Source organism: Arvicanthis niloticus, chromosome 5 (assembly GCF_011762505.2).
Source record: "Arvicanthis niloticus isolate mArvNil1 chromosome 5, mArvNil1.pat.X, whole genome shotgun sequence".
Lineage (NCBI taxonomy): Eukaryota > Metazoa > Chordata > Mammalia > Rodentia > Muridae > Arvicanthis > Arvicanthis niloticus.
This window is the reverse complement of record NC_047662.1, coordinates 1317415-1341522: the sequence shown is the minus strand read 5'-3', so window position 1 is coordinate 1341522 and position 24108 is coordinate 1317415. Positions and strand designations below refer to the sequence as shown.

The 24108-nt window shown below is 52.6% G+C and overlaps 1 protein-coding gene across 1 annotated transcript; it reads left to right on the top strand.

The window, feature by feature from the left end:
* The first annotated feature begins 22279 nt into the window (after positions 1-22279).
* Hes5 (hes family bHLH transcription factor 5) lies at positions 22280-23791 on the top strand. The gene is made up of 3 exons (XM_034502255.2): positions 22280-22473; positions 22560-22725; positions 22816-23791. The coding sequence occupies exons 1-3, from the start codon at positions 22420-22422 to the stop codon at positions 23094-23096; spliced, it is 501 nt and encodes a 166-aa protein (XP_034358146.1). The 5' UTR covers positions 22280-22419; the 3' UTR covers positions 23097-23791.
* The last annotated feature ends 317 nt before the right edge of the window (positions 23792-24108 follow it).

The window sequence follows — 24108 nt, the reverse complement described above, 5'->3', positions numbered from 1 at the left end:
CTTTTCTCTCTCTCTCTCTCTCTCTCTCTCTCTCTCTCTCTCTCTCTCTCTCTTACTTTCTTCCTTACTTTCTTCTCTGTCTTGGAACTTGCTAGACCAGGCTAGCCTCAAACTCAGAGACTACTTGCCTCTGCCTCCCAAGTGCTGGGATTAAAGGCATGCACCATCACCTGGCTCAAGCTAGTTTTTCTTAACATAAGAAAAAAAAATCTGACTTCACCAGAAAATACAAAGGAGACTTTACACATCATTAACCATTAGGAAATTCAAGTTAAAACCACAATAGGGGCCTTTCCACCGTTAGAAGATTGGTCCAATCAAGGACCATAAGGATGTGTAGCAATAGAACTCTCATGAGGCTGTAGATGGTGCAACCATTTTGGACAATGGTGTGGTCAAATCTTATAGTTAGTCACATGCCATCCGTGTAACCCAGCATTCAATCCCCATCTACATAACCAACTTAAACACAGTTCGGTACACAAACATCTACAGACATCAGAAGCCGGGCTGGAGGAGAGATGGCTCACTGGGTGGGTAAAGTGCTGGCTGGATCTGAGCTCAGATCACTGGTACTCATTTTAAAACTGGGCATGGTGGTGTAGGTCTATAATTCTTGTACTGAAGGGGCAGAAATGAACAGATCTTGGGGCTCAATGGCCAGATATCCCAGCTAGAACAGCAACCTCCAGGTTCAGTGAGACTTGTCTCAAAAAAAATAGGGTAAAAAGTGATGAAGGAAAATTTTCAGTGTCAACCCCTTCCACATGCACAGGCATGTGCACACATGTGCATGCTTATAATATTTAGAGAAAAGATGGCAGTGACTCCAATCAGACCCCCTTAGAATGGGAACTAGCTTCAGAATCTTCCTCCCAACAGACAGACAACAAGCTGAGGCCCTGCTTTTCAAAGAGGGCAAGATAAATACATCACATGCGCTCTGATCCCAGGCTTCATGGAGGAGTCAGGCGTGAAGGATGAAATTACATGCTTGCACTTGTCTGAAGCTTAGGTCAAGCAGAAAAATTGAGAGGGACAGAAAGATCCAGAAAGTATGCAGCTGGGGTGTGGGCATCTGAGCTGGTCTGGAGGCCACCAGACAGCACAGATGGGACTTAACAAGTATTATTCAAGCTGGGTTGTGGCTATCCCAACCCTTCTAGGTAGAGATAGAAGAATCAGAATTTCAAGGTCACCCTGGAAGTAAAGACAAGTAAATGTCTTTGATTGAAGCCAGCCTGATCTCTGTATGGCGTTCTAGGATAGCCAGGGCTACACAGTGAGAGCCTGTCTCAACAGAAAAAGAAATTGTTCAAAGTCATCTTTGCCTACATAGCAAGGTTGAGGCCAGTCTGGTCTACATGAGGCTTTGACTCAATTATCTACTGCTATGGCAAAAAAGAAATATTCACACCTTCGTGATTCTAAGGGGTAGGATGGACTTGGCTCTAAGATATGGCGAGGCTGTCCCTCCAAGATATTCTTCCTAGCCACAGATGGCACCTTCTTTATGCCCACTGACATTCCTGGTGCCTCTGAGCATGTCTTCATATCACTCTAACAACCTCACTTAACATTAGTCACCTAAAGTCCTGTCTCCAGTCTGGACACTGGGCTTGGAGTATGAACTCAGAAGCCCTGTCCCCAGGAGCAAGGGAGATAGCTCAGTCACTAGGAGAGACTTGCTCGTTGTATAAGAATGAAGGTCTAAGTTTAATTCACGCAAAATACCCACCCACCCACACACACACACATGCACACACATACACACCACATACAAACACTCACACACACACACACACACATGCACACACATACAAACACTCACATACACACACCACATACAGACACACATGCATTCACACAAATAGACACACAAAAACATACACACACTACACACAAATACACACACCACACACAGACACGTATACACACCCACTCACACACAACACACATACACATACCCTACATACACACTCATATATACACACTCACACATAGTCTTTCTCTCTCTCATACACACATACAAACACATACATGTAGACATAATGTGCTCACACAAATACACACACAAACATACACTCATACACATAGAGAGACACACACCACATATACCCACACACATACAAACACTCACATACAAACACCACACACACACAGACACACCCACTCACACACAACACACATACACATACCCTACACACACACTCATATATACATAGACTCTCTCTGTCTCTCCCACACACACACACATACAAACACATACACACAGACACATGCACTCACACAAATACACACACAAAGAGACACACACACCACATAAACCCACACACATACAAACACTCACATATACACACCATACACACACATACATACATACCCACTCATACCCAGTCACACGCAACACATATACACATACACACACACTCACACACAGTCTCTTTCTCACATACATATACACACACACTCATATATATAGTCTCTCTCTCATACACACACACATATATATATACACACAGTCTCTCTCACATACACATATACACACATACCCTACACACACTCATATATACACACACACAGTCTTTCTCTCTCTTTCTCTCTGATACACACAAACACATACTCTACACACACACTCATATATACTCATATATACAGTCAAACACACACACACAGATGTGACACTCCATGTTTGACATCTGTGAGAGCAAATGTGTGTCTTCTCATCTGTGTCCTGAAAAGTGCTAGACCTGTCCCCCAGGAGTTGATGAAGAGCAACATGGTCCATTGTTCCTACTTTCGTTTCTGCAGAGGGACTGTCTCTGCCATATATTACCCCTTTTACCAGAAAAGTATTTGCAAGCAATGGATGAATGCTCACAGCCCTGTGAATCTTGCACCACCAGGCAGTACCCAGAGGCCATGCTTTTCCCGTGAAGAGTCCAGTCAGACATTAGGACCAGTTATGTAGCCCTCCTCCACAGACAGGCAGACTTTCCCCCTTCCTCCCCCTTTAGCCTAGAACTTGAGGATTTAGGTCTAACCCTTATCTCCAGAGGCCACTCCAGGGCAGGTCCATAGACATTCATATCCCATGATTCCCAGCAGCTGAGAAGTGGAAGCAACCAAGTATCTGTCCTCTGGCGAGTAGAGAACAAAATCCTACTGTGAAATGTTACTCACCCACCAAGAATATGGAGCGTTGACATATGCTTACAACATGGATGTGCTTTGACGATACTGTGCTGAGAGAGAGAAGCCAGACATAGAACGATTGGTACTGTGAGATCCATGCAAAGGAAGACATGGGGGCCCGGAGAAGGGTATCCACGAAGACAATGAAAATGTTCTGGATGTGGACAGTGCTGGTGGCTATACAAAAAAATGGGGGTCTGGAGGGAAGGAAGGCTCAGAGGTTAAGAGCATGCAGTGCTCTTGAAAGGGACCTGAGTGTTTCCCAGACCTGTGTGAGTGTGTCTGTTTGTGTTGGTGTGTGGGCTACTTAGAACTGTAACTCCAGCTCCAGGGGATCCGATGCCCTCTTCCCACCTCTACAGGCACCAGCATGTTCATGCATCTACACAGAGATACACACAAACACACATACATACATGTTCATGAATATACAGAGATACACACAGACACACATGTTCATGCATCTACACAGAGATGCATACAAACACACATACATACATGTTCATGCATCTACACAGAGATGCACATAAACACACATGTTCATGCATCTACACAGACATACATGCAAACACACGGAATTTAAAACAATAAAGACAGGAGCTGAAGAGATGGCTCAGGACCTAGTTTCAGTTTCCAGCACCCACATGGGCTCTCACCACTATCTGTAAGTCCAGTTCCAGGGGAATCAATGCCCTCTTTTGAGTTCTTCAGACACTGCAAGCATATGGTGCACATACATGCATACAAGCAAACATTTATACACAAATTAAAACTAAATAAAATCCCTCTTTTTTTATATTTATTTATTCATTTTAATGCATGATTACACTGTTGCTGTCTTCGGACACACCAGAAGAGGGCATCGGATCCCATTTCAGATGGTTGAGAGCCACCACGTGGCTGCTGGAAATTGAACTCAGGATCTCTGGAAAAGCAGCCAGTGCTCTTAACCGCTGAGCCAGCTCTCCAGCCCATAAAATCTCTTGAAAATAAAATAGTAATAAGTCTTTTTGAAAAGAAAAGGAAGTGTGATTTACATTAGTGAATCAAGAACTTAAGAATGGCTAAAATAGAAGACTTTATATCATGTACATTTTACTATAATTCATTTTGTTTTGTTTGAGATAGGGTCTCTCTGTGCTCTGGAATTCACTATGTAAACCAGGGTGACTTCAGACTCATAGAGATCCACCTGCCTCTGCCTCTCAAATAATGGGATTAAAGGGCATATGCTACCATGCCTGGCTCACTGTATTGCTTTAAAATGCATTTCTATGGTCCCATCCCTCAGGAGTCTGAGGCAGGAGGACAAAGAATTCCAGACCAGGCTGGGCTACATTGTAAGACTCTGTCCCAAAATATAAAAATAAAAGCCCTACATTTCTTAAAGATGTATTATTTTATTTTCAAGTATGTGCATGTATGTGTGTGTGCATGTACGTGTGTGCATGTGTGTGTGTGCACACGCATGTGCATGTGTGCGTGCGTGTGTGCGTGTGTGGGCATGTGTGTATGTGCGTGTGTGTGTGTGTGTGTGCGCGCGCGCGCGCATGTACATGCATGTGCGTGTGTATGTGTGTATGTGTGTGCATGTGTGCGTGAGTGTGCGTGTGTGTAGATATGTACATGTGAGTGTTGTGGCCTTAGAGGTCAGAAGAGGGCCTTAGATCTCTTGGAGCTGGAGTAAAGGTAGTCACAGGCTGCCCAATGTGGTATTGTGAACAGAACTCAGGTCCCCTGCTGTAACAGGTAACAGTACATACTCTTAACAACTGAGCCATCTCACCAGGAGGAGCCCTGGTGTGATGAAAGAGCTTCTGTCTTCACTGCCACCCAGTCAACACTGTCAAGACTTCCAGTGCGAGGGTTCCCGACAGTTCTCCATACAGTCTCAGGATTTACCAGCAAAGATGAAAGGGGGAAAGGGAAGGGTACCAAAGTGAGGGCAGGAGTTTGCAGTCTGCCTACCAAGTTACTGAGCATAGCCCAATTCCTGGGCTTTGGCTTCTGCCTCAGCTTAGGTCACAGGCTAGTTTCTGCAAGCACAGAAGGGAAATCAGGAGGTGTGGTCAAAACCTCCAACGGCTGCACTTCCTGGCGTCTGCTGAGCTAAGGTTTCTTCTTAAAGCAAAACATAAGCTTATTTTCCACTGAGTTATCACAGAGAAAAAAACCAAGAGGCTCTCAAATGACCCCCCCTTTTCATTTTACATAAAAAGGATCATGGAATGTAAATTTACAGAGAAAATATGTAAAGTATTGATGTGTAACAAGCCTCCAGCCTTGACTCCATAAGGGGCTTTCCCGGGCCAGGGGAAAGTATCCCCTCCCTTACTTGTTAAAAGCACCGCCCACCACAACAACTCTTTTGGTCATTCATTCGAACATTTTTTTCATGCATGAATTCACTTTGTCCAATCCCCGCTCATTCCCCCTCCTCTCAAACATTCAGTTAGCATTTATGGGGTAGCCCAGAGGTTCTAGTAACATGCTAGCTGATTCTGACCCTCATGGGGCATACTGTCTAGACCTCCCTGACTTGGGAGCAGCGAAATGTAGGATCAGCACGCTTGTAGAAGAGTCTTGGGGCTAGGGCGATGCAGGGATAGAAGACAACCAGTGACCCAGGAGAGGAGACTCCTAGGGCACAATAGACTGGGTCAGAGGTGGCCAAGGTCCCTCCGGCATGCACACTGAAGCTAAGCATTCAGTCCAGCTTCAGGGCAGCCTCAAGTTCTCTCACCACGCTTCTCTCTGCGGAGTGGGCTCTGGTCTTCGAAACTGTCAAGATAAGCCACGCTGACCCTGTCTCCTGTGGACTGAGGAGGCAGGTCAAGAGAGACCTTGGAGTTCCTGATAGAAGGCTACAGAGTGACAGTTGCTCATCTGGGCCTCCAGCTCTTTCCCCTGTTCACCTGTGCCCTGAGAAAATAAATCCCACGGGTGTGGTCAGCACGTTCAGAACAAAGGACAGCTGCCCCTGGCAGGAGCATCTGAACACAAAGAACCCCATGAGGGTTGGACTTCAGATGAAAGGTCTGGGTGCCAAGCAGATGTGGCCTTCCTTCTTGGCTATCCATCAGTGATCAATGATGGACTCCATTTGGTGAATCCTGTGACACCCAAAAGTCCTCAGATATCAGTCCTCAGATTTTGCCCCAACAAAAAGTGCTGTCAAGCCTTGCCACACACACACACACACACACACACACACACACACACACACACACGTGAATGAGCTCTGGGGACCATGAACCACCCGTTTAACCTGCTGCCACGTTATATAGAGATTGCTTTTCTGTCTACACAGCTAGGAAAGCCCCATCCCCAGAGAGAAGCCTCATCTAGATCAGGGCAAGCCCCTGACTCAGGCATTGTCCCTTGTGAGGAAACGGCAGGTCCCTGAGCCAACTGGGCCTCACCTGAGTCCTGGGCTCCTCGGGTACCAAGAGTCCTCCTCTGTTTAAGAAGCACCTACTACGATATGCTGGGTAATGGGGCACAGGAGGTCCTCTCCCTGAACACAGACATGCTAATAGGTGAAGTAACCAGAATGTAGAAGTGGAGGTACTCCAGGGGAGCAGTTCAGACCACATGGACACAGAACCCTCATTAACAAGATAGCCAGAGACTGTTCAAGGTCTCTATGGGAAGGGACAAAAACTTCTCTCCCCTGCTCAGCCCATGAGCCCCTGCCAGGTCATGCTGGGTGCTGCGGAAGTCTCCACAGGGACAGGAAATTCCCCAGAGAGGTGACTTCCCATCTGAGTCTTTACCAGAACCGGAACCAATTTTACCAGAACTTGGGAAAAAACCATTCAGGTCTCCTCCCTCCTCAGCCTAGTGCTGAAGTGAGACCTCTGACAGCGGCTGAGAACACCAAGATGTCCACTTGGGAGCCAGGAGCCTAGCTCCTGTGTGGGAAACCCTGTTTACGCTCCTTCCTTTGAACCACTAGAGGGCAGCAAAATCCAGGCCTGGCTGCTCCCTGCGCCTCAGCCTTTGGGGCTGTGTTTACTTAAAAATGCCACATCCTTAGCAGAGCGGTGGTAGCACCTAGGAGGCAGAGGATGTCAGACCTCTGAGTTCTAGACCAGTCTGGTCTATAGAGCAAGCTCAAGGACAGTCAGGAGTACACAGAGGAACCCTTTCTAGAAAAAAAATCACACACACATATCTCTCTCTCTCTCACACGCACACACCACACACACCATACACACACACCACACACACACAACACACGTACACACACCACCCACATACACCAACCACACTACACACACACACCACACAGTACACATACACACCACACTACACACACACCACACACCACACACCACACACCACACACCACATACACACACACACACACGAGGAGAAGGGAAAATGCAAGGGCTCTCCACTCAGATACTCAGTTTCCATGGGTCATCAATGCTGGACTGAGTCAGGGACTTGAGAGAAATTTGTGTTTATCAAGGGATAAAAAAGAAAGGGAAGGAGGCTGAGGCAGAGAGCCTATCACCAGCCCCACTCTACTGCCTACTATCACTTGGGCCCATGGATGGATGGATGGATGCTCCTCTCTGCAGTGGGCATGATATGCTTTACCCCTGGGACTGTGCAGAGGGTGACTGCATGAGCAGCTAAACCCATGGCTCCTGGGTGCTGGGTAAGTCAGTCTCCTCAACTCACACCAGGGAGAGGAGCCGACATGGCTAAAAAGCATTCCTGAGGGTCTTACAAGGCATTTAGACCCATAGTGGACTGTGGCTTAACCATAGAACCAGGGACGAAGCCAGCAGGACACACAAGGGCCCAGCCCAGAAAGCCCTAAAATAGGACCAGCCTGGGTGGTACCCAGGACCTCAGGGTTGTAGTCAGCCTCAGGGTGGGTGACAGACTCAGACTCTGGAGATTGACGACCAGTGCCTTTATTCAAAGTCTGTGCTGTTCCCGCTCTGAAGTATGCACTGTGTGCACTCACACACATGCCTACCATTGCCCCAGGGATACACAAGAAGCCCCAGACAGCATTTGCCCACCCAGCCTTATTCTGATATAAAACATGGAGCCCCCTTCCACAGCCTGTGAGAAACAGGATCCAGCTCTGGTCTTGCTAGAAAGGTCATGAAGGTACTCCCTATACATCTGTCCTCCATGGTGTGTTAGTCCAGACCCACCCGCCATGGACAAGCCAGACAGTGTGCGGCCTTTGCAATACACAAATCCTGTGCCTCGTTACCCTTTCTCCAAAATGAAGACTGGCGTGGCTCAGGGAGGATAATCCCTCACCTGTCTACAGCTCGGTCCTGCTCTGGAGCCAGTCGGAAAAGTAGGAGGGGACACAAGAGTCCCAACCGCGGGAAGAGCTATGCCATCAACCCTGGTTTTCACCCCTGTGTACAAGGGCCTGGAACCATGGCCACCAGGTCTCCACCCTGCCCCCTGTGGGCAGGGGCTGCTCCAGCATGCCACACTTGGGTGGCACTATGGATCTTTTGTCACCTAGGTTACCACTTGATACAGAGAGAAGACTGGAGGGGCTCTGAACTCTCCTTCCCAATTCCCTTTGCTATGTTTCTTTGCTGTAGAGAGTAAGAGTAAGAGGCCAGTGGTGTCTGAACCGAGGCAAGGCGATAAGTAAGCCGCCATCTCCCACCAGGCCAAGTTTATCCAGGGATGCTGCCTCTTCGTTTCTAGCTCTGGCAGGGCTATTGCCTGCCCCGCCCCACAAACCTCCAACAGGAGAGTCCAGGCTGCCTCCAGGTCCCTGCTGGACCCACACTGCAAGTGCCAGACTCACTCTTCAACCTAGAGCTGGGGACTCTGTGAACAGCAGCCAGACCAGAGGTCACCGTGCCTTTCTGGCACCGGGGGATGGAGGGGTTGATGTGATCTCTAGTGCTTTCCCACGCCCAGGAGCCAATGGAGAGGCAGGATTGGACAAGAGAGCATGAATCCGCCCACAGAGGGGCTGGGCTAGATCGGCTGCAGCTATAATCTGGGACACACGGAGCTCTGGCTGGTACGCTCCCTGCCCTTGGATCTTAACCTTCCACTCCCAGAGAATGCTCTCATTGCCTTGCACACTGCAGCAAGGATTCAGAAATCAGTGTCATTAGCAGCTTCGGCCCTGGCCCCAGCTTCCTACAGGAAAGGCACAGGACTAGTATCCCCTTGCCTTCCATCTAGCCAATCGACTTATCTGAGGAACTGCGCGCGTGCATGCGGGCACACACACACCTGACTGACCTCTACCTTCCACCTGCAGGATTCAGCCCAGTCCAAGGACACACAGGGACTTGATAGTTTTAGGGAGTGACAAAAGTTTGGTCAGGGTCAGCAAGATGCTGGATAAAGATGCTTGCTGCCAAGCCAAATGATGACCAGAGTTCAATCCCAGAAATCCACATTAGAGAAAAAGAGAGCCCAATCCTACAGGTTGTCCTATGGCCTCCGTGTGTGTGTGTGTGTGTGTGTGTGTGTGTGTGTGTGTGTGTGTACAATTAATCAGGTTTTTTAAAAATAATTTATTTTTACTTTATATACATTGGTAATTTGACTACATGAATAGTCTATGTGAGGGTATCAGATCCCCCAGAACAGGAGTTAAAGACAGTTGAGAGTTGCCATATTGGTGCTGGGAATTGAACCCAGGTCCTCTGGAAGAGCAGCCAGTGCTCTTAACAGCTGAGCCATCTCTCCAGCCCCTAATCAGTTTTCTCAATAACTTCAGGAGCAACCCTGAAATGTCAAGACCATCATTCCCAGAGGTCCCCAGCAGCCTTTAACCCAATACTCAATGCTCCAGTAGTCACCTTCTTCGGGAAGCCCCTACCTCTCCCAGATTAGTCCTTACCTCAGTGCTGGTTCAGGTAGCTAAATCCCAGGGGAAGAAGACTTCCTCCCCCCCCCCCCCCGCCATCCTTCCACCAACATCTTTAAGACTTGATAAATTCCCAGCCTCCCCCCTCTCCCTTTTTTTTGGTTTTGACCACATAAGCCAAGCTAGCTTTGAACTCGCAATGTTGCCAAGAATAACAGCAGACTCCTGATATCCCTGCCTCTTCTGCCTGCCTCCCAAATGCTGAAGTTACAGGTGCATCACTGTATCCAGCCTGGTATGTCTAAACAGCTAAACTTGAGAGTCTCTTCCACTTGCCCAGAGACAGGCACTGCTGCTCCTCACATCAGATAAGGGGACTGAGGTGTGCGGAGAAGGCCTTGTGCTGAGAACTCTTTGTCCTCAGGTTGAGTGGCAGGCTGGGTTGCTGGGAGGGTGGGATGGGAGTGAGTGCTGGGAGAGAGAGCATCGTGGGCAAGCCAGGGAGCAAGGAAGTGTGCCAGCCAGTATGACTCTGGGCAGGACGTGTGGCAGAGGGAAAGAAGACAGAGAAGCCCAACGATGGCAGAGGCAGCAGCGGTGGCACTGTGCCAGGCATAATGGCAAGAGCGTGCAGGGTCTTCCTGGGAGTCCTTTGCCCAGGCGTTGGGGCTGAATGATGGAGCCCAGGAATGGTGCCAGCCTTGGGCAAAGGGGAGGGGTAGCTACCCCAGGGGCAACTTTATAAAACTGCACCTAGGTCTCCAGCTCTGGGGACATCTTGGCCTCTCATTGGTCAACAGGGAGGAACCTCCTTGTGTTCTTGGTCTGGCTTGAGGGTGGCCAGGTAGGCTGTGGTAGCTGCTCTGCTGGCCCCGCCTGCCTGGAGGCCCTGAATGGCCTGGCGTCTTTTGTGGGAGAGCAGCTGGCGCCCGGCCCTTTATGTGGGGCTGTGGGAAAGTCCCTGGGCCAGCCTCTCACAGCCTCTCAAAAGCCGGGATTATCTCTCTGAGCCTGCAGGACAACCTCTCAAGGACCCCCTCCCCAGTAAAGTTGGGGGCAGGGACACCCCTGGAGAGGGTCTGTCCACCAGGCTCTGGCCCCAGGAGCCCTTTGGTCAGGAAATATTCTTAAGTGGAAAGACCCTTGATCACTCTGGCTCCCGCCCTATCAGCCCAGCTGCCCAGACTTAGAGATGCCCGCTACACAAGGCAGAGCTGCCAGAGACAGCAGAAGGCCTTGCACCCACCTGAGTCCTCTCTCTTTTCTCTCCACCCTATGTGCCCTAGGCAGGCCCACAGGCCCAGGCTTGGCAGGGAGATGCAAACTTACTTAACACCTACAACATAGAAGCTGAGTAGAATGTTCTCCTAACTCAGGGCTGGGGGCATGGGAGGGCCACACCTAGCATGGGAACATCCATCACTTTGGACTCCCATGCCTAAGTCCAGAACATATGTATTGATCCCACCAGGAAACCAAATGAAGAGCCTGACAGTGTCTGGGGGCTCAGGAATGTAGACAGCCAGAAGCTTTGAGTCCAAGGCCAAGCTGAAGTCTCCTCTGTCCACTGTGCTCCTCAGCACACACCTGGGCAGGACCACCATCAGCCCCATTCCATAGATGGGAAAACTGAGACCTGGACAGCCCAGCTTCTATGTGGTAGCAGCTCATGGCTTTGAACCCTGTCCTCAGAGCCCTTTTAGAGCCATGGGTAAAGCAGCAGGTAAATCTAACCGAGAGTACCATTCTCACACCTAGTGTAACCTAAGGGGAGATGGCAACTCCTGGGCGCGCACTCAAGGCCAGATGTGCTGACATCCAATGGGGTTACCAGGGAGCTGCTGCTGCTGCCCAGGGCCTCAAAGGCCGCCTAGGGGGAAGCCCCCACCCTGCCCGCCCTGAGGACTGCTCCCCAGATGGCCTCTGGGGCCAGGAGCTTGGCTCACAAAGCACAGGCGGCCCCCGTGGCGAATGAGTTTGTTGCCGCGCACGCGCCTTTTGTGGGGATGAATGTATAAGGCAGGGGTGGGGTGTGGGAACCCACCCGGAGCAGGCCTCCCGCCCAAATTATTCATTCAACCTCTCTCTCTATCTCTCTCTGTCTCTCTGTCTTTCTTCCTTCCTCCTCCTCCTCCTTCTCTCTCCCCTCTTCCTTCTCTCTCTTCCTCCTTCTTCTCTTCCTCCTTCTTCTCTCCTCCTCCTCTTTCTCTTCCTTTCCTCTTCCCTTTTCCACCCCTCTCCCTCTCTGGCCGCTACTGCCTGGAAAGAAGGCAGAGCCGCCTTGACACCCTTAGGCCTCACCAAGTGGCCTCAGGCAGACATATGGGGCTCCATGCAATACAGAAACGTTTGGCTTCCTTCTCTTCATCTCATGAGAAGAAGCAGGAAATGGAAGTGGGTCTGGCAGGGGCTGCTTGCTCTCCTGGGGGAATGGCTGAAGACTGTCCAAGGCACCTATGGAAGGAGCGGGAAACTCTGGAACCTACTGGAGCGTTTCCAAGTAGAGTCTCAGTCCTAGGACAGGGGGAGAAAGCTGAAACTCTAGAAGATACAAGTCACTGCCAGATTTGAGGAACATCTAGAGGCCCCTCTTTTGCTCAGCCCCTTTGTCTACCCAGTCCAGAGCCTGGCACACAGTGGGCACTTATCAAAGCATGCAGGCATTGCCAGGTGGGAGATGGGCAGTTTGATCTGCCTCCTCCTAAGCTGGATGCCATAGGATCTGACAAACCTCCCCGTAGTCTCTCTACCTGTGAAAAGTCCCAGGGGACACCCACTCACCCACTATTGTAGGGAGTGCCAGATGTGGCTGGGACTGTGGGTATGGGTGGGTCTTCCCTGCTGGTCATTGGGAGCCTCTCTGTGAGCCTCCGTGCTGGGCTAGAAGTACCCATTGATCCTGGCTGGCCAAGCATCATGGGAGGATACCATGAGTTGGCAAATGCAATGCATGTCAGGCCCCGAAGAGACAGCTGATGAGATGAACATTCTATGCTGGCATTGGAGTTGGACACCAAGAGGGACCAGGAGCCATCGGTGGCCCACACCTTTAATCCCAGCACTCAGGAGGCAGAGGCAGGTGGATCCTTTGAGTTTGAGGCCAGCCTGGTCTACAGAGCAAGTTCCAGGACAGCCAAGGCTACACAGAGAAACTCTATCTCAGAAAAAAGACAGACAGACAGATAGACAGACAGACAGACCAAACAGGTATTAAGAAGTCACAGTGACATTTTCTCTGAGTTATGGGTCTGAGCTCTATCTGTAATCTCCCTAAATGTTAAGGTCTCCTAGAGACATGGTCTGACTGCACTTGCAGGGTTTGGTTCCTGCCTGTCTCAAACATTACCAGCAGGGTGGAGTGATCAATATTCCGCTAGCTGATGTGGCAAGAGAAGGGACCTCCAATCAGGGTTCCAGGGTCCCCAGTCTCTGGCATCCTGTGGAACTGATCTGCTACAGAGGCCATCCCAGGCATCGCCCAGAGCCCCCAGTCCCTGACAGGGCCCTTGGTCTTCTCCTCATGTTCAGGTGCAACCAGCTGCCATCCCCCAAAGGCTTCCCTGCTCCTTCACAGCTGCCGCTCGCCCCAGATCTGTTCCTTTCAAGAAGCAGGGTGTCTCACGCTTGTTTGGTGGGTCCCTATGACTCTGAAAATCTGAGGAGCTCCTCAGACATGAGCCAAGCCATACTGCAGCTGGAGAAGGGCAACAGGCACTTCAAACTCTGGAGACATCGGCAGACCCTGAGTGAAATGCCTGTGACTCACCAAGGGTTCAGGAATTACCTGTGAGCCCCACTGTCTGCCAGGGCCCAAGGCTTCCATTCCCTGCCTCAACCCCAGGCCCTTTTACTCTAACCTGAGCCACCATTTGCAACTTGGCCTTGAATTTTTTTTCTGTGCCTTAGTTTGTCTACCTGTCCAATGGGTATAATGAGCTGGGTGTCCAGAGGTAATTCTGCTTCATGTAAACCAGCCTGGTTCCCCCAATGGAAGTTCCCATGCCAGCTTCATAAGTGACAAGGGAAAAGTAAGAATCCCTTGGGATGGGAGTGGGGACCACTGTTTTCTGTAAAGGGCTGCATGTAATTATTCTAGTCTGGGTGGATGGCACCTCTCTGACCACCCTCTGGTACTGTATCAAGATAAGCATAGGCAAGGGATGGGTGCACACCAAGATTTCACCAGCTACCCTGACACTTCAATCTCATGCCGTGTCTCACACCATGGAACATTCTTGTTTGGATGTTGGTTGCTTTAGAATGTAAATATCATTCCTGGGGGGCAAGGAGGCCCTGGTACTCCATACTTGCCAGCTACCTGCCTCTGACCCCCTAAACCAATTGAGGGGTCCCTACCATTGCTCCCACTTTGCAGATAAGAAAACTGAGGCAGGAATGGGTTTAAATGTGATGCTACACAGCTGGGAAGACATAAGGGTGTCTCTGGGGACGGCTCTGTATCCCCTTTCAAGATTAAGAGCCAAGGATGCGGACAACCAGCGTCTGACTCAGGCTGGGACAGCCTCCGCTGTCCATGTCACCGTGATCCCTGCTCTAGGACTCGGTTCCCACACTATGGTGGCGGCGGCGGCAGCGCGGGAAGCGTGCCCAGCCCCTCGGCATTAGTGCCGGGGCCTGCTTCTGAATGAATGAGGGCGGCGGTGGGGGGCATGAGGAGGGTAGCTCCCAAAAGACCATCTGGCTCCGTGTTATAATAGAGCAATAAAGGGCTCGTCTGCTTTTCAGGGGTTGGGAAGGGGCTGCTCTCTGACACCACAGAGTTTTTAAGCAGCTTGGGACTGCGACCCCGGCACTACCCTGGCCCACTGGGGGCTGGTGGACAGAGCGTGGCCACGTGGGCTGGATCGACCTAATCCCTTCGCTGCCTTGAGAGCATCCCCGCCCCCAGTTTTCCCACCACCCACCTCTGTTGTCCTGAACCCTCCCCCGCCCTTTCCCCAACTAATGCGGCTTGAAGCAGACGCAGCCTGGAGCCCAGCCCACTGAGGGCTGTAGCGCAGCGCGGGGGAGTTCCAGGACCCTCAGGAGGGTGGCCCCCCACCTCACAACCACCCAAATGCTTTTCAAGCAGAGCGCCCACCCAGTGGGGCCGTGGGACCGTGAAACCTACCTCACCAGACCTGGAGTCTCTGGCCCCAGAGGGAAGAGAGGGCTAGGGGGTGGACTTGTGTCCTCACTGTGTCTCCCAGTCCCAGGCCCCACCTCAATCAGATGAGAAAGGAGGTTTTGGAGATGGGTTATCTCCAGGCCCGCCACCATCACCAGAGCCCTGGGTGGGGGGGGGACCCTAGGTAAGCAAAAGAAGAGGTTGGGGCAGAGAGAGGTGCAAAGTAGAGGGGACATCCATGAGCCTCCTTTAGAAGAGCCTGAGGTCAGGTTGACACGACAGCAAGAGGTGGGTAGGGAGGCGCTGTCCCCTGACTTGGTGGCTCCGGCTTAGTACTATGTGCAGATGCCCAGGCACCTGTTGTTTGAGCACAGGTGGCAGGCAGCCCTGGCTGCAGATGCTCCTTCTGGGCTGGAGCCCAGTAGAGGTACATCAGCCTCAGCAAGGCCCTCCTTGTGTGTGTGTTGGGGGGGGGGGGTGTCTCCCTACAACCTGGAGTCAATTCCTCAAGACCCAGGTAAGCCTTGGCTTGTAAGACAGGTAAACTGAGTCTCTAGAAAGATGATGTGTTCGCATGTGTGAGAAAGTCAAGGGCAGAGCCGGGCCTTGATGTGTCAGTCCTTGTCAGTCCATCCAGTCTGCTCTTTGGAACTCCCCTGAAGTAATCCTGCTGTGGAGAAGGCTGGCAGAATCAGTCTGTAAGGCACGGTTGGTGCAGACCCAGTGAACTATGAACCTCATGATCAGACTGTGGAGCCTAACCTGACAAGCAGTACATGTATCAGACACTCTCGTCCACTGGAACAGGGTGGAACTGCCTGTGGCTCTCAAGGCCCTGCAAGTTCAAGGCAGGCACGGAAAGGAGAAGTAGACACCGTAGAAAGGTAATTTCAGTAGCTGTCTGAGATCCACACGGAAGAACACCTAATAGGGAAGAGACTGCCAGACAGAAGCAGAGGGGGCTGACCCAGTGGGGGCTCCAGGAGTCACCCAGTCCCCAACCCTTAGGAAGGTTTGATCTCCTCCTCTGTGCAGATAGGTCTGAAGCTAACAAACAGCCCGCAGAGCCACTACTGCAGGTGCCTAACCTTTCCCTGTCCTCTGCATTCAGGAACCTCCCAAGCTGCTGACTTTACCTTGGCGGGTATCAAGAGGGTCTGCCCAGTGTCCACTCAGGATAAGGTTGTTCCCACCCACTCTCTCATAGAGAAGACCACTCTGTGTCAGAGGATGGTCCAGCTGTGCCTAGGAAAATCCATCCTCTCCCAAGTCACCCTCTGGGACTGGGGCAGCAGCACCTCAGACAATCAAAGGGACTGGCCCACAGGCAAATTGCTTCCTCCTGAGAGTCCCAGCTTCCTTGCCTGCAACAGAGGCATACACTTTCCTGCTTCTGAGGGTTCCTGAGGATCTGACCCAGCCTCGTGTCACAGGACGGAGGGTGGTGGTGGTCACACAGACCCCCACCCCCCACCCCAATCACAGGACCCAGGTATCTATTCCAAGGAAGGGCAGTAGAGAGAAATGCTTGGCTGACCAGGGCATTCTGAGAGACGAGAGTGGCAGGACCAGGCTGAGGACAGTGGCCCTGAGGACTAGACATGATACACGTTTATAACCACACAGGCATGGGCATTTGTGCATGACACACACAGGCACCAGCATGAACAGAGATGTGCAGATGTACATGCCAGTGTGCTCCCTGAGCCTGCAGGAGCAGGAATGTGGGGCTATATGTGTGTGTGTGTACTTGTGTGCATGTCTCTATGTGTGTGGCTTTGTGGCTTCTGTGACAGGGTGTGTATGTGTGTGCGTGTGTGGTGTGTGACTGTATACTTGCATGCATGTCTCTGTGTGGCTTGTGTGACAGGGTGTGCAGGTGTGTGTGTAGAAACCCTTCATACATTACACAGCAGTAAATGCCTGCATAAGAAAATGTTGACAGAGCTGAAGAGATGGCTCAGTAGGCGAGGGCCTTCGCTGCCAAGCCTGTTGATCCCTAGAAACCATGTATTAGGAAAAAACTGACTTCTGCAAGTTGTCCTCTGACCTCCACACACACACACACACACCATAAATAAATAAACAAATGTAAGATTAAAGTGTCAATAAGAAAACCCATGCTCCCAGCTATACCAACACCTGGGGTTCTCTGCACATGTGTCAGTCACACCATGTCCCGTGGGCCTCCCCGGCCAATAGTTACCTATATTCACTATAACTCCGTTCTAGACCATCCCACAGTCCCCAGGTCACCTCCTGCACGTCAGGGCCTCTTGCTGGACTTTCAGAACTCCTCTACCCACAGTGCAGGGCCAAGCTTGCCCTCTGTTCAGTCCCGTGCACTGGTCTCTGCCGACCACGGGAAGAGATGCAGTGGGCAAGGGGCAAGAACCCTGCTGTCTTGGATACAGTTGCTTAGTCTAGTTCTTGGGAAAGGGGGAGATTCAGGGCGCTGGCTAGGGAGAGTCCTAAGGCTTTCCTCTCAGCCCCATAGAGGACCCATAAGCCAATGTACTGACAAAAGGCATTGATTACGTGCCTTACTGGCAGCCTTTTACAGTATAGCCACCCTTTGACCCAGCACCAGTTATCTGGTTACCTGCCATCCAGAGTGTTGGTTCCGATGGATAGGTTTCTTACTTTCCTCACTCTTAGAGATACACCCAAATGTCAGACTAGGGGACTACAGCATCTCTTCACCCCACCCCCAAGCACCCATCCGTTCCTAGAGACCGTCCCTGACAGCTAACACTCACTTCAGTACCTGATTCTCTCTGCTTTGAACACTTCTTTCCTGGAGCTACCCCCACTTGCCTTGATGACCCAGGAAAGCAAGCAAGCAAATGTTGAGGGTCTTTGAATCCCAACCTTAGCTAGGTGTGATGGCACATGTCTGTGATTTCTACTCTCAGAAGGGTGAGGCAGGAGAATTTCGGATTTGAGATCTGCAGGGATGGTAATTCCCTGACTCAATTAATCAAGAAAAAAGAAATCCCAGCCTGGATGTCTAAATTGCTCTCTGTGCTGGTAAGTGCACACGTAGAAGAGGGTAACGGGGAAGTCATGACAAACTGCCCAGTAAGTGTTTGGCACTTTTGACGCACAGGGTTTACTGACCCACGTTCACAGGTCTTGGCAAGTCTCTTGACTTCCACTGCTGGCCAGTGAACTGAAGACAGAAGCTCTCGCCTCACTGCCTGTCTAGGAAGTCGCTGTCCTGTGTTCCATGCTGCACCCCACTGCAGATTCTGCCTGCAGGACCTAAGAGAGTCCACCCCTCTTATCGTCCAAGGGCAACTCAGCAACCACTAAGTGTTCCTCTCTGCTGATTCCCTCCAGGGTCAGCTGTCCTTCCTGGCGGTCTGTCCAGGGAAAAGTGGGCATCTGCTTACAGCAGAAGACAGGACTGAAGGCTGGTTGGAACCAGGAAAGGGTTCGGCATCAGATAACCCTGCTGTGGTCGTGACTTGGGGAGACTCTGTCCCCACAATCCCAGATAAGGTCACATCCTTGTCACAAGTTCCCAGGAGAGGGGGCAGCAGGCTCCTCCTCCATTTCCCAGGCCCATCCTCATTCCAACCCTCCCTGCCCCTCATCTCATCCACTGTAAATGTTCTGGGACTGGGACAGCGGGTTGGGGATGCTGGCACGTTCCACTCATAGGACCCAACATCTCCCCACAGTCACACAAGCGTAATCGTGTATACGGCTCTTCTCTAGACAACCTCCCAATTGTGACCAAATATACAGAAAAATTCACCCACTTCTGTTCACACTTGTTAAATATACTTACGGTGTGACACAGCTGTCACCACCACCCATGTTCATCTTCCCAAGCCAGAACTGTCCCCGTTAAACACCCGTCACCCATCTTCCTCCCGCCCCAGCTCTTCACAGTCGCTGCTGTTCCACTTTCTGCCCATGGATTTGAGGACCCTAGGTACCTCCCGTAACTGGAGTTATGCAGGGTCTGTCCTTTGGGGGACTGGTTTGTCTCCTCAGCATAACACCCTCAAGGTTCAGCCATGCTGTGTACGAATGAGTGGTCTTTCACTCTGCGGATGCTTCCTCTGTTCTTTATCTGTCTGTTGGTCCGAGAACACTTGGGTGGCCCTGGCTCCTTGGCACCCTGTGTATGGCACAGCTGTGGGTGCCAGTACAGAAAAGCTTGAATCTGCTTATAACTTTTATGAGCACAGACATGGGGGCAGAACTTCTGAGTTATAAAACAATTCCGTTCAATTTTTCCCCCTGCTCTTTAAGCTGTTTATCACAGCACTGTACTCCCATCTGAAATGAGCCTTCCTTCCGAGACTGGGAGCAGAATCCTTTCTCATCCAACACACTCCTCAACCAAGCTCCTCTGACTTTCAGAGTAACCAGGATAGACTCAGTTTACTGGATCCCCCAGCTCCACCCCGATGTACAAAATAGCATGAGCAATCAACATAGGGGCCTTGCCAACTCCAGACCCTGCCCAGCCTCAACTACTGCTCCTTCACCTAGACTTAATGGGCGCTCAGGTGGGTTGCTCTGAAAGGTACAGGAAGAGCAAACTAGAGAAGGACTCCTATCCTGCCCCAGGCGGCTGGGGTGGCAGGAGGAACCCAACGCCCCTCCCCCACCTCACAATGCTTCGGCCGGGCAAAGCCCGCCAGCCAGAGGCAGCCTTTACCCCTCCCCCTTTGCAGCTACTCAAGTCGGATGGTGTGAGCCAGGAGCCCAGAGAGTTTCCCACACTTTGGCCCCATTCACAGTGTTAAACGGCCCACAAAGGCCAGGCGTGTGCCTCAGAGGCCGCCTGGGCTGCCATCTGGCCCGCACTCGGGGAGGCAACCAGCCTTTCATCCGGCTGGGATTTAACACCATTCATTTCATATTTCCCACAACTGAAAATTGGATCAAAGCTGCTAGGGCTGGGGGGGGGAGTGAGGAGGAGCAGGGGAGGGCGGTAGCCCTCCCCGTGGCCCACCCACCACCCTCACCTCTGGAAGGCTGGCCCTCCTAACCCACCGCGGGTGGGCAGGCGATTGGGGTAGGATGGAGGTTGGACCATATCTCCTGGCACGCGTCTCATTTGGGTGAGGAGCTGGCTCTGGGGAGGGTACTGGAAGTATAGAACACAAGCCTTAGCCAACTGTCCCCACCAAAGTCTTGGGGAGCAAGTCTGTGCCTAGATGACCTCCATATCTGGGTACAGTCTTGGGTCCTTGCTGCCAGCAACCAGGAGCAATGGTCAGGGCACACAGAGACTCAGACCCTGTTTCTAGTTGGTGAGTTTCAGGTCCTCCTTGGTCTGTTTGCATTCCCTCAGTCCTCTGAACACCTAATCAGGCTCCTGAGCCCTTCCCACAGGGCACACAGGACAGGCACACAGGTGACTAGGTTTTTCCTGCCCTCCCCACTCCCAGGAATCCGAGATCCATGACATGGCTAAATTTGACTACCATGTGGTGTAAACTTTTTGTTGGCTGCAAACAGGATGCCAGTGAGCACCACCAAGACTCCTCTGCCTTGTAGTCTGAGGGGGCTGCTTGACTACCACACAGTGCCAGCCACCGCTAGTCCTCAGGGCTGCAGAAGCAGAAGCCCAGGCATACAGCCCTGAGCCTCTGTCCTGAACTTACAGGGTACCTCTGCCCTTCTACATCAAATAAGACCCTCAGAGAGGAGCTCAAGGAGAGGTGTGTCGCAGGGGAGGTGAGTTCTGCACCTATATCTTGCATTGGACAGTCTTCCCCTCTGTCTTCCATCCGCGGTAACCCAAAAACCCCTTGTGCTAACAGCTTCTGGAACGAGGCCTGGCGAATAGATCACTTACAGCAGTGGGTCACTACCATAGCAGGAGGGCATTTCCTGAATGGCCATTGTGAAGGCCCTTCGGTTCCTGAGCTCAGACATGGCCGACCTCCATCCAGAGAACCTGGTTTCATTCCACACTGGCTATTGTGCTCTGATGCCAGCCTCCTGTGTGGCTAGGTCTTATGTTGCCCCTAGGAGGAAGCACAGGCCTCAGGCCCTGCAGAGTACTGGGGAAATAGTACAGGTTCCAGGTGGAGGGACATTCCCACATGGCCATACCCCAGGTGTCCAGGGTGGGACTAGTAAGGTCACCTGGCTAGGCACCACAGTTATCGGTTCTTCCAAAGGGGCGCATCCACACTGGCACAGCATCCATATGGGGGCTTGTTCTCAGGTCTCCCACCTTACACCTGCCCATACAAAATGCTGAGTGAAACTGGAACACACACACACACACACACACACACACACACACACACACACACACACACGTGGGTTGGGGCATGAGAGGGGCTAAGGGCAGCCAAGGTTTCCTAGAAGCCCCACCGGAGTAGTGGTCTCAGACGGTATGAAGGAGGCATGGTCTTCCTGTTTCAGAGATGCATTGTGGCACCTGGTGACCCAAGAGCAGTCCGGATGCCCTGAGGGCTTCCTGGCTATGGGGCTTCATGCTAGGCACTATCCAAAGCAAATTCAGCTCCCCTGGAAGTATGCTCGGCAGGCTCCACACTTAGTCATTTCTAGCTGCAGAGAAGTCACTCCTCTCAACTGACAGTTTGGGGAACTGGCACTAAAGCGCCTGAGTCCTAAATGCTAAACACCGGAGTCCCTCTCTCGTCCTCTACCTGCGAATGGCAAGACGGCAGCATCTGTTTGAGGGAGTGTGGCCCACTTTAACCCACTGTGCCTGTGGGCAACAGGTCCCAGCTGGGGAGGGTGCCCACTCCTCTGGAAGCCGCTGTCTGTTCATTGTAAAACTCTCATTTCTCTGCGCCCGTGGCCTCTGCCAGCCAGCGGTGGGGAGTCTCTGGAGACTGGGAGGGAAGAAGGGAGAAGGGGGGGAGCACTCCTTCCTGCCCTCCCCACCTCCCCGCGGCCTGGGAAAAGGCAGCATATTGAGGCGCGGGGCTCTCAGCATCAGGCCCCGGGATGCTAATGAGGGCGAGCGCGTTCCCACAGCCCGGACATTGTGCCGCGCGGCCCACCTGCTCCTCGGGGAGCGACCATTGTGCCCGCGCCAATTCACAGGCAATTTAGCGTGCGCTAATGGGCCGGCGCCTTTGTGCGGCCGGCGCCGTCATTGGCCGCCGAGTGTGGGAACGGCCGCGGCGCCCGGACCCCAGGCGCCGGGCCGCTGCCCGTGCCTATATAAGGCTGGCGTGCGGGGGATCCGGGCTGCGCCAGCTCGGGACGCCTGGCTCTGCCCGCTCCGCTCCGCTCGCCAATCACCTCCAGAGCTCCAGGCATGGCCCCAAGTACCGTGGCGGTGGAGATGCTCAGTCCCAAGGAGAAAAACCGAGTAAGTGCCACTCGCCCGGCGCGCGCCGTCCCGTTCCCCCGGGGCCTCCGGCGTCCGCCGCCCACCTGACGCCTCTCCTCCCGCAGCTGCGGAAGCCAGTGGTGGAGAAGATGCGTCGGGACCGCATCAACAGCAGCATAGAGCAGCTGAAGCTGCTGCTGGAGCAGGAGTTCGCGCGGCACCAGCCCAACTCCAAACTGGAGAAGGCCGACATCCTGGAGATGGCCGTCAGCTACCTGAAGCACAGCAAAGGTGAGCCAGGCGCCTGCGCCCGCCTCCTGCTCCCCACCGGTGTGGCTCCCACCGCGCGCGCCCCACTCATGCCGCTCCGTCTCCCTACAGCCTTCGCCGCGGCCGCCGGCCCCAAGAGCCTGCACCAGGACTACAGCGAGGGCTACTCGTGGTGCCTGCAGGAGGCGGTGCAGTTCCTGACCCTGCATGCAGCCAGCGACACTCAGATGAAGCTGCTTTACCACTTCCAGCGGCCTCCAGCTCCCGCCGCGCCTGCCAAGGAGCCCCAGGCGCCCGGCGCTGCGCCCCAGCCAGCGCGCTCCTCCGCTAAGGCCGCTGCAGCGGTCTCCAACTCGCGCCAACCGGCCTGCGGCCTCTGGCGGCCTTGGTGACCCAGCGGCCGTCGGGTGACTGGAGCGGACCAGAGGACGAGCTCCTTCCTCTGGATGTGGGAAGACATTCCCCAGCCGCAGTTCCGCCCCAGGTTGGCCGCTAACTTCTTCGGAAGGCTCCCTCCCCAGGCTGGCTGGCCAGCCGGAGGGTCATTCTTAGGGAATGTGTGTGCAGAGTTGTCGTTTGGGGATAATCAGGGCCCACCCTCTGCCGCCTGTACGACCCCGTGGGGTTGTTTTGTGTTTGCATTTCAGCAAGTGACTTCTGCGAAGTTCCCGGTCACCACCGGGGGTTCTATGATATTTGTAGAGTCGGGGGTTGGCTCTCCCCAGCCCGTAGAGGACTTTCTTCAGGGCCTGTTGCTGCTGGGCAAGCACCCTGCAGGCGGGCTGTGCCCTGGGCACATTTGCCTTTTGTGAAGGCGGAACTGCAGGTGTTTCCTCATAGGAAAGCACTCAGCCTGCGTGGGCATAGGGCCCATGGGACCTCACCTCAAGGTCCACATGGCCTTAGCTGTCTGATGCGTGCTCACAGTAGGCTGTCTGGGAGGGTGGGGTCTCCACGACGATCCTTAAAGGATTCATTTGTATGGGTGGGTGCATGTGGGCACGATTTTGTACTTAAGAATTTGAACTCTTGGTCTTGTGGGAGAACACAGGCTGTTCTGAAGGCTTCTAATAAAATATCAAGCCCTCGATGTCTGTGCCTCTCGTTTGTCCTTGGCAGCCATAGGGGCAGCCGGCCCCGTGACCGGAGGTAGAACAGTGGGATCCACCATGTTCATAAACTGGGATCGGGAGGGGTGCTTGCTGGTAGTCCTCTGACACAGTGAAAAAGGAAGGGCAGGAGGTGGAGAGGAGAAGGCTGTACAGAGCTGCTGATGAGCAAGGGGTCCGGGCTGGCTCCCAGGACAGGGTGGGGGAAGGGATCCTGACAACTGTAGAGCCTCTGCTCTGTGCACTGAGAGGAAGCCGAAGGCTTCGGTGAATGCCAAACCTGAGGAAGTATCCA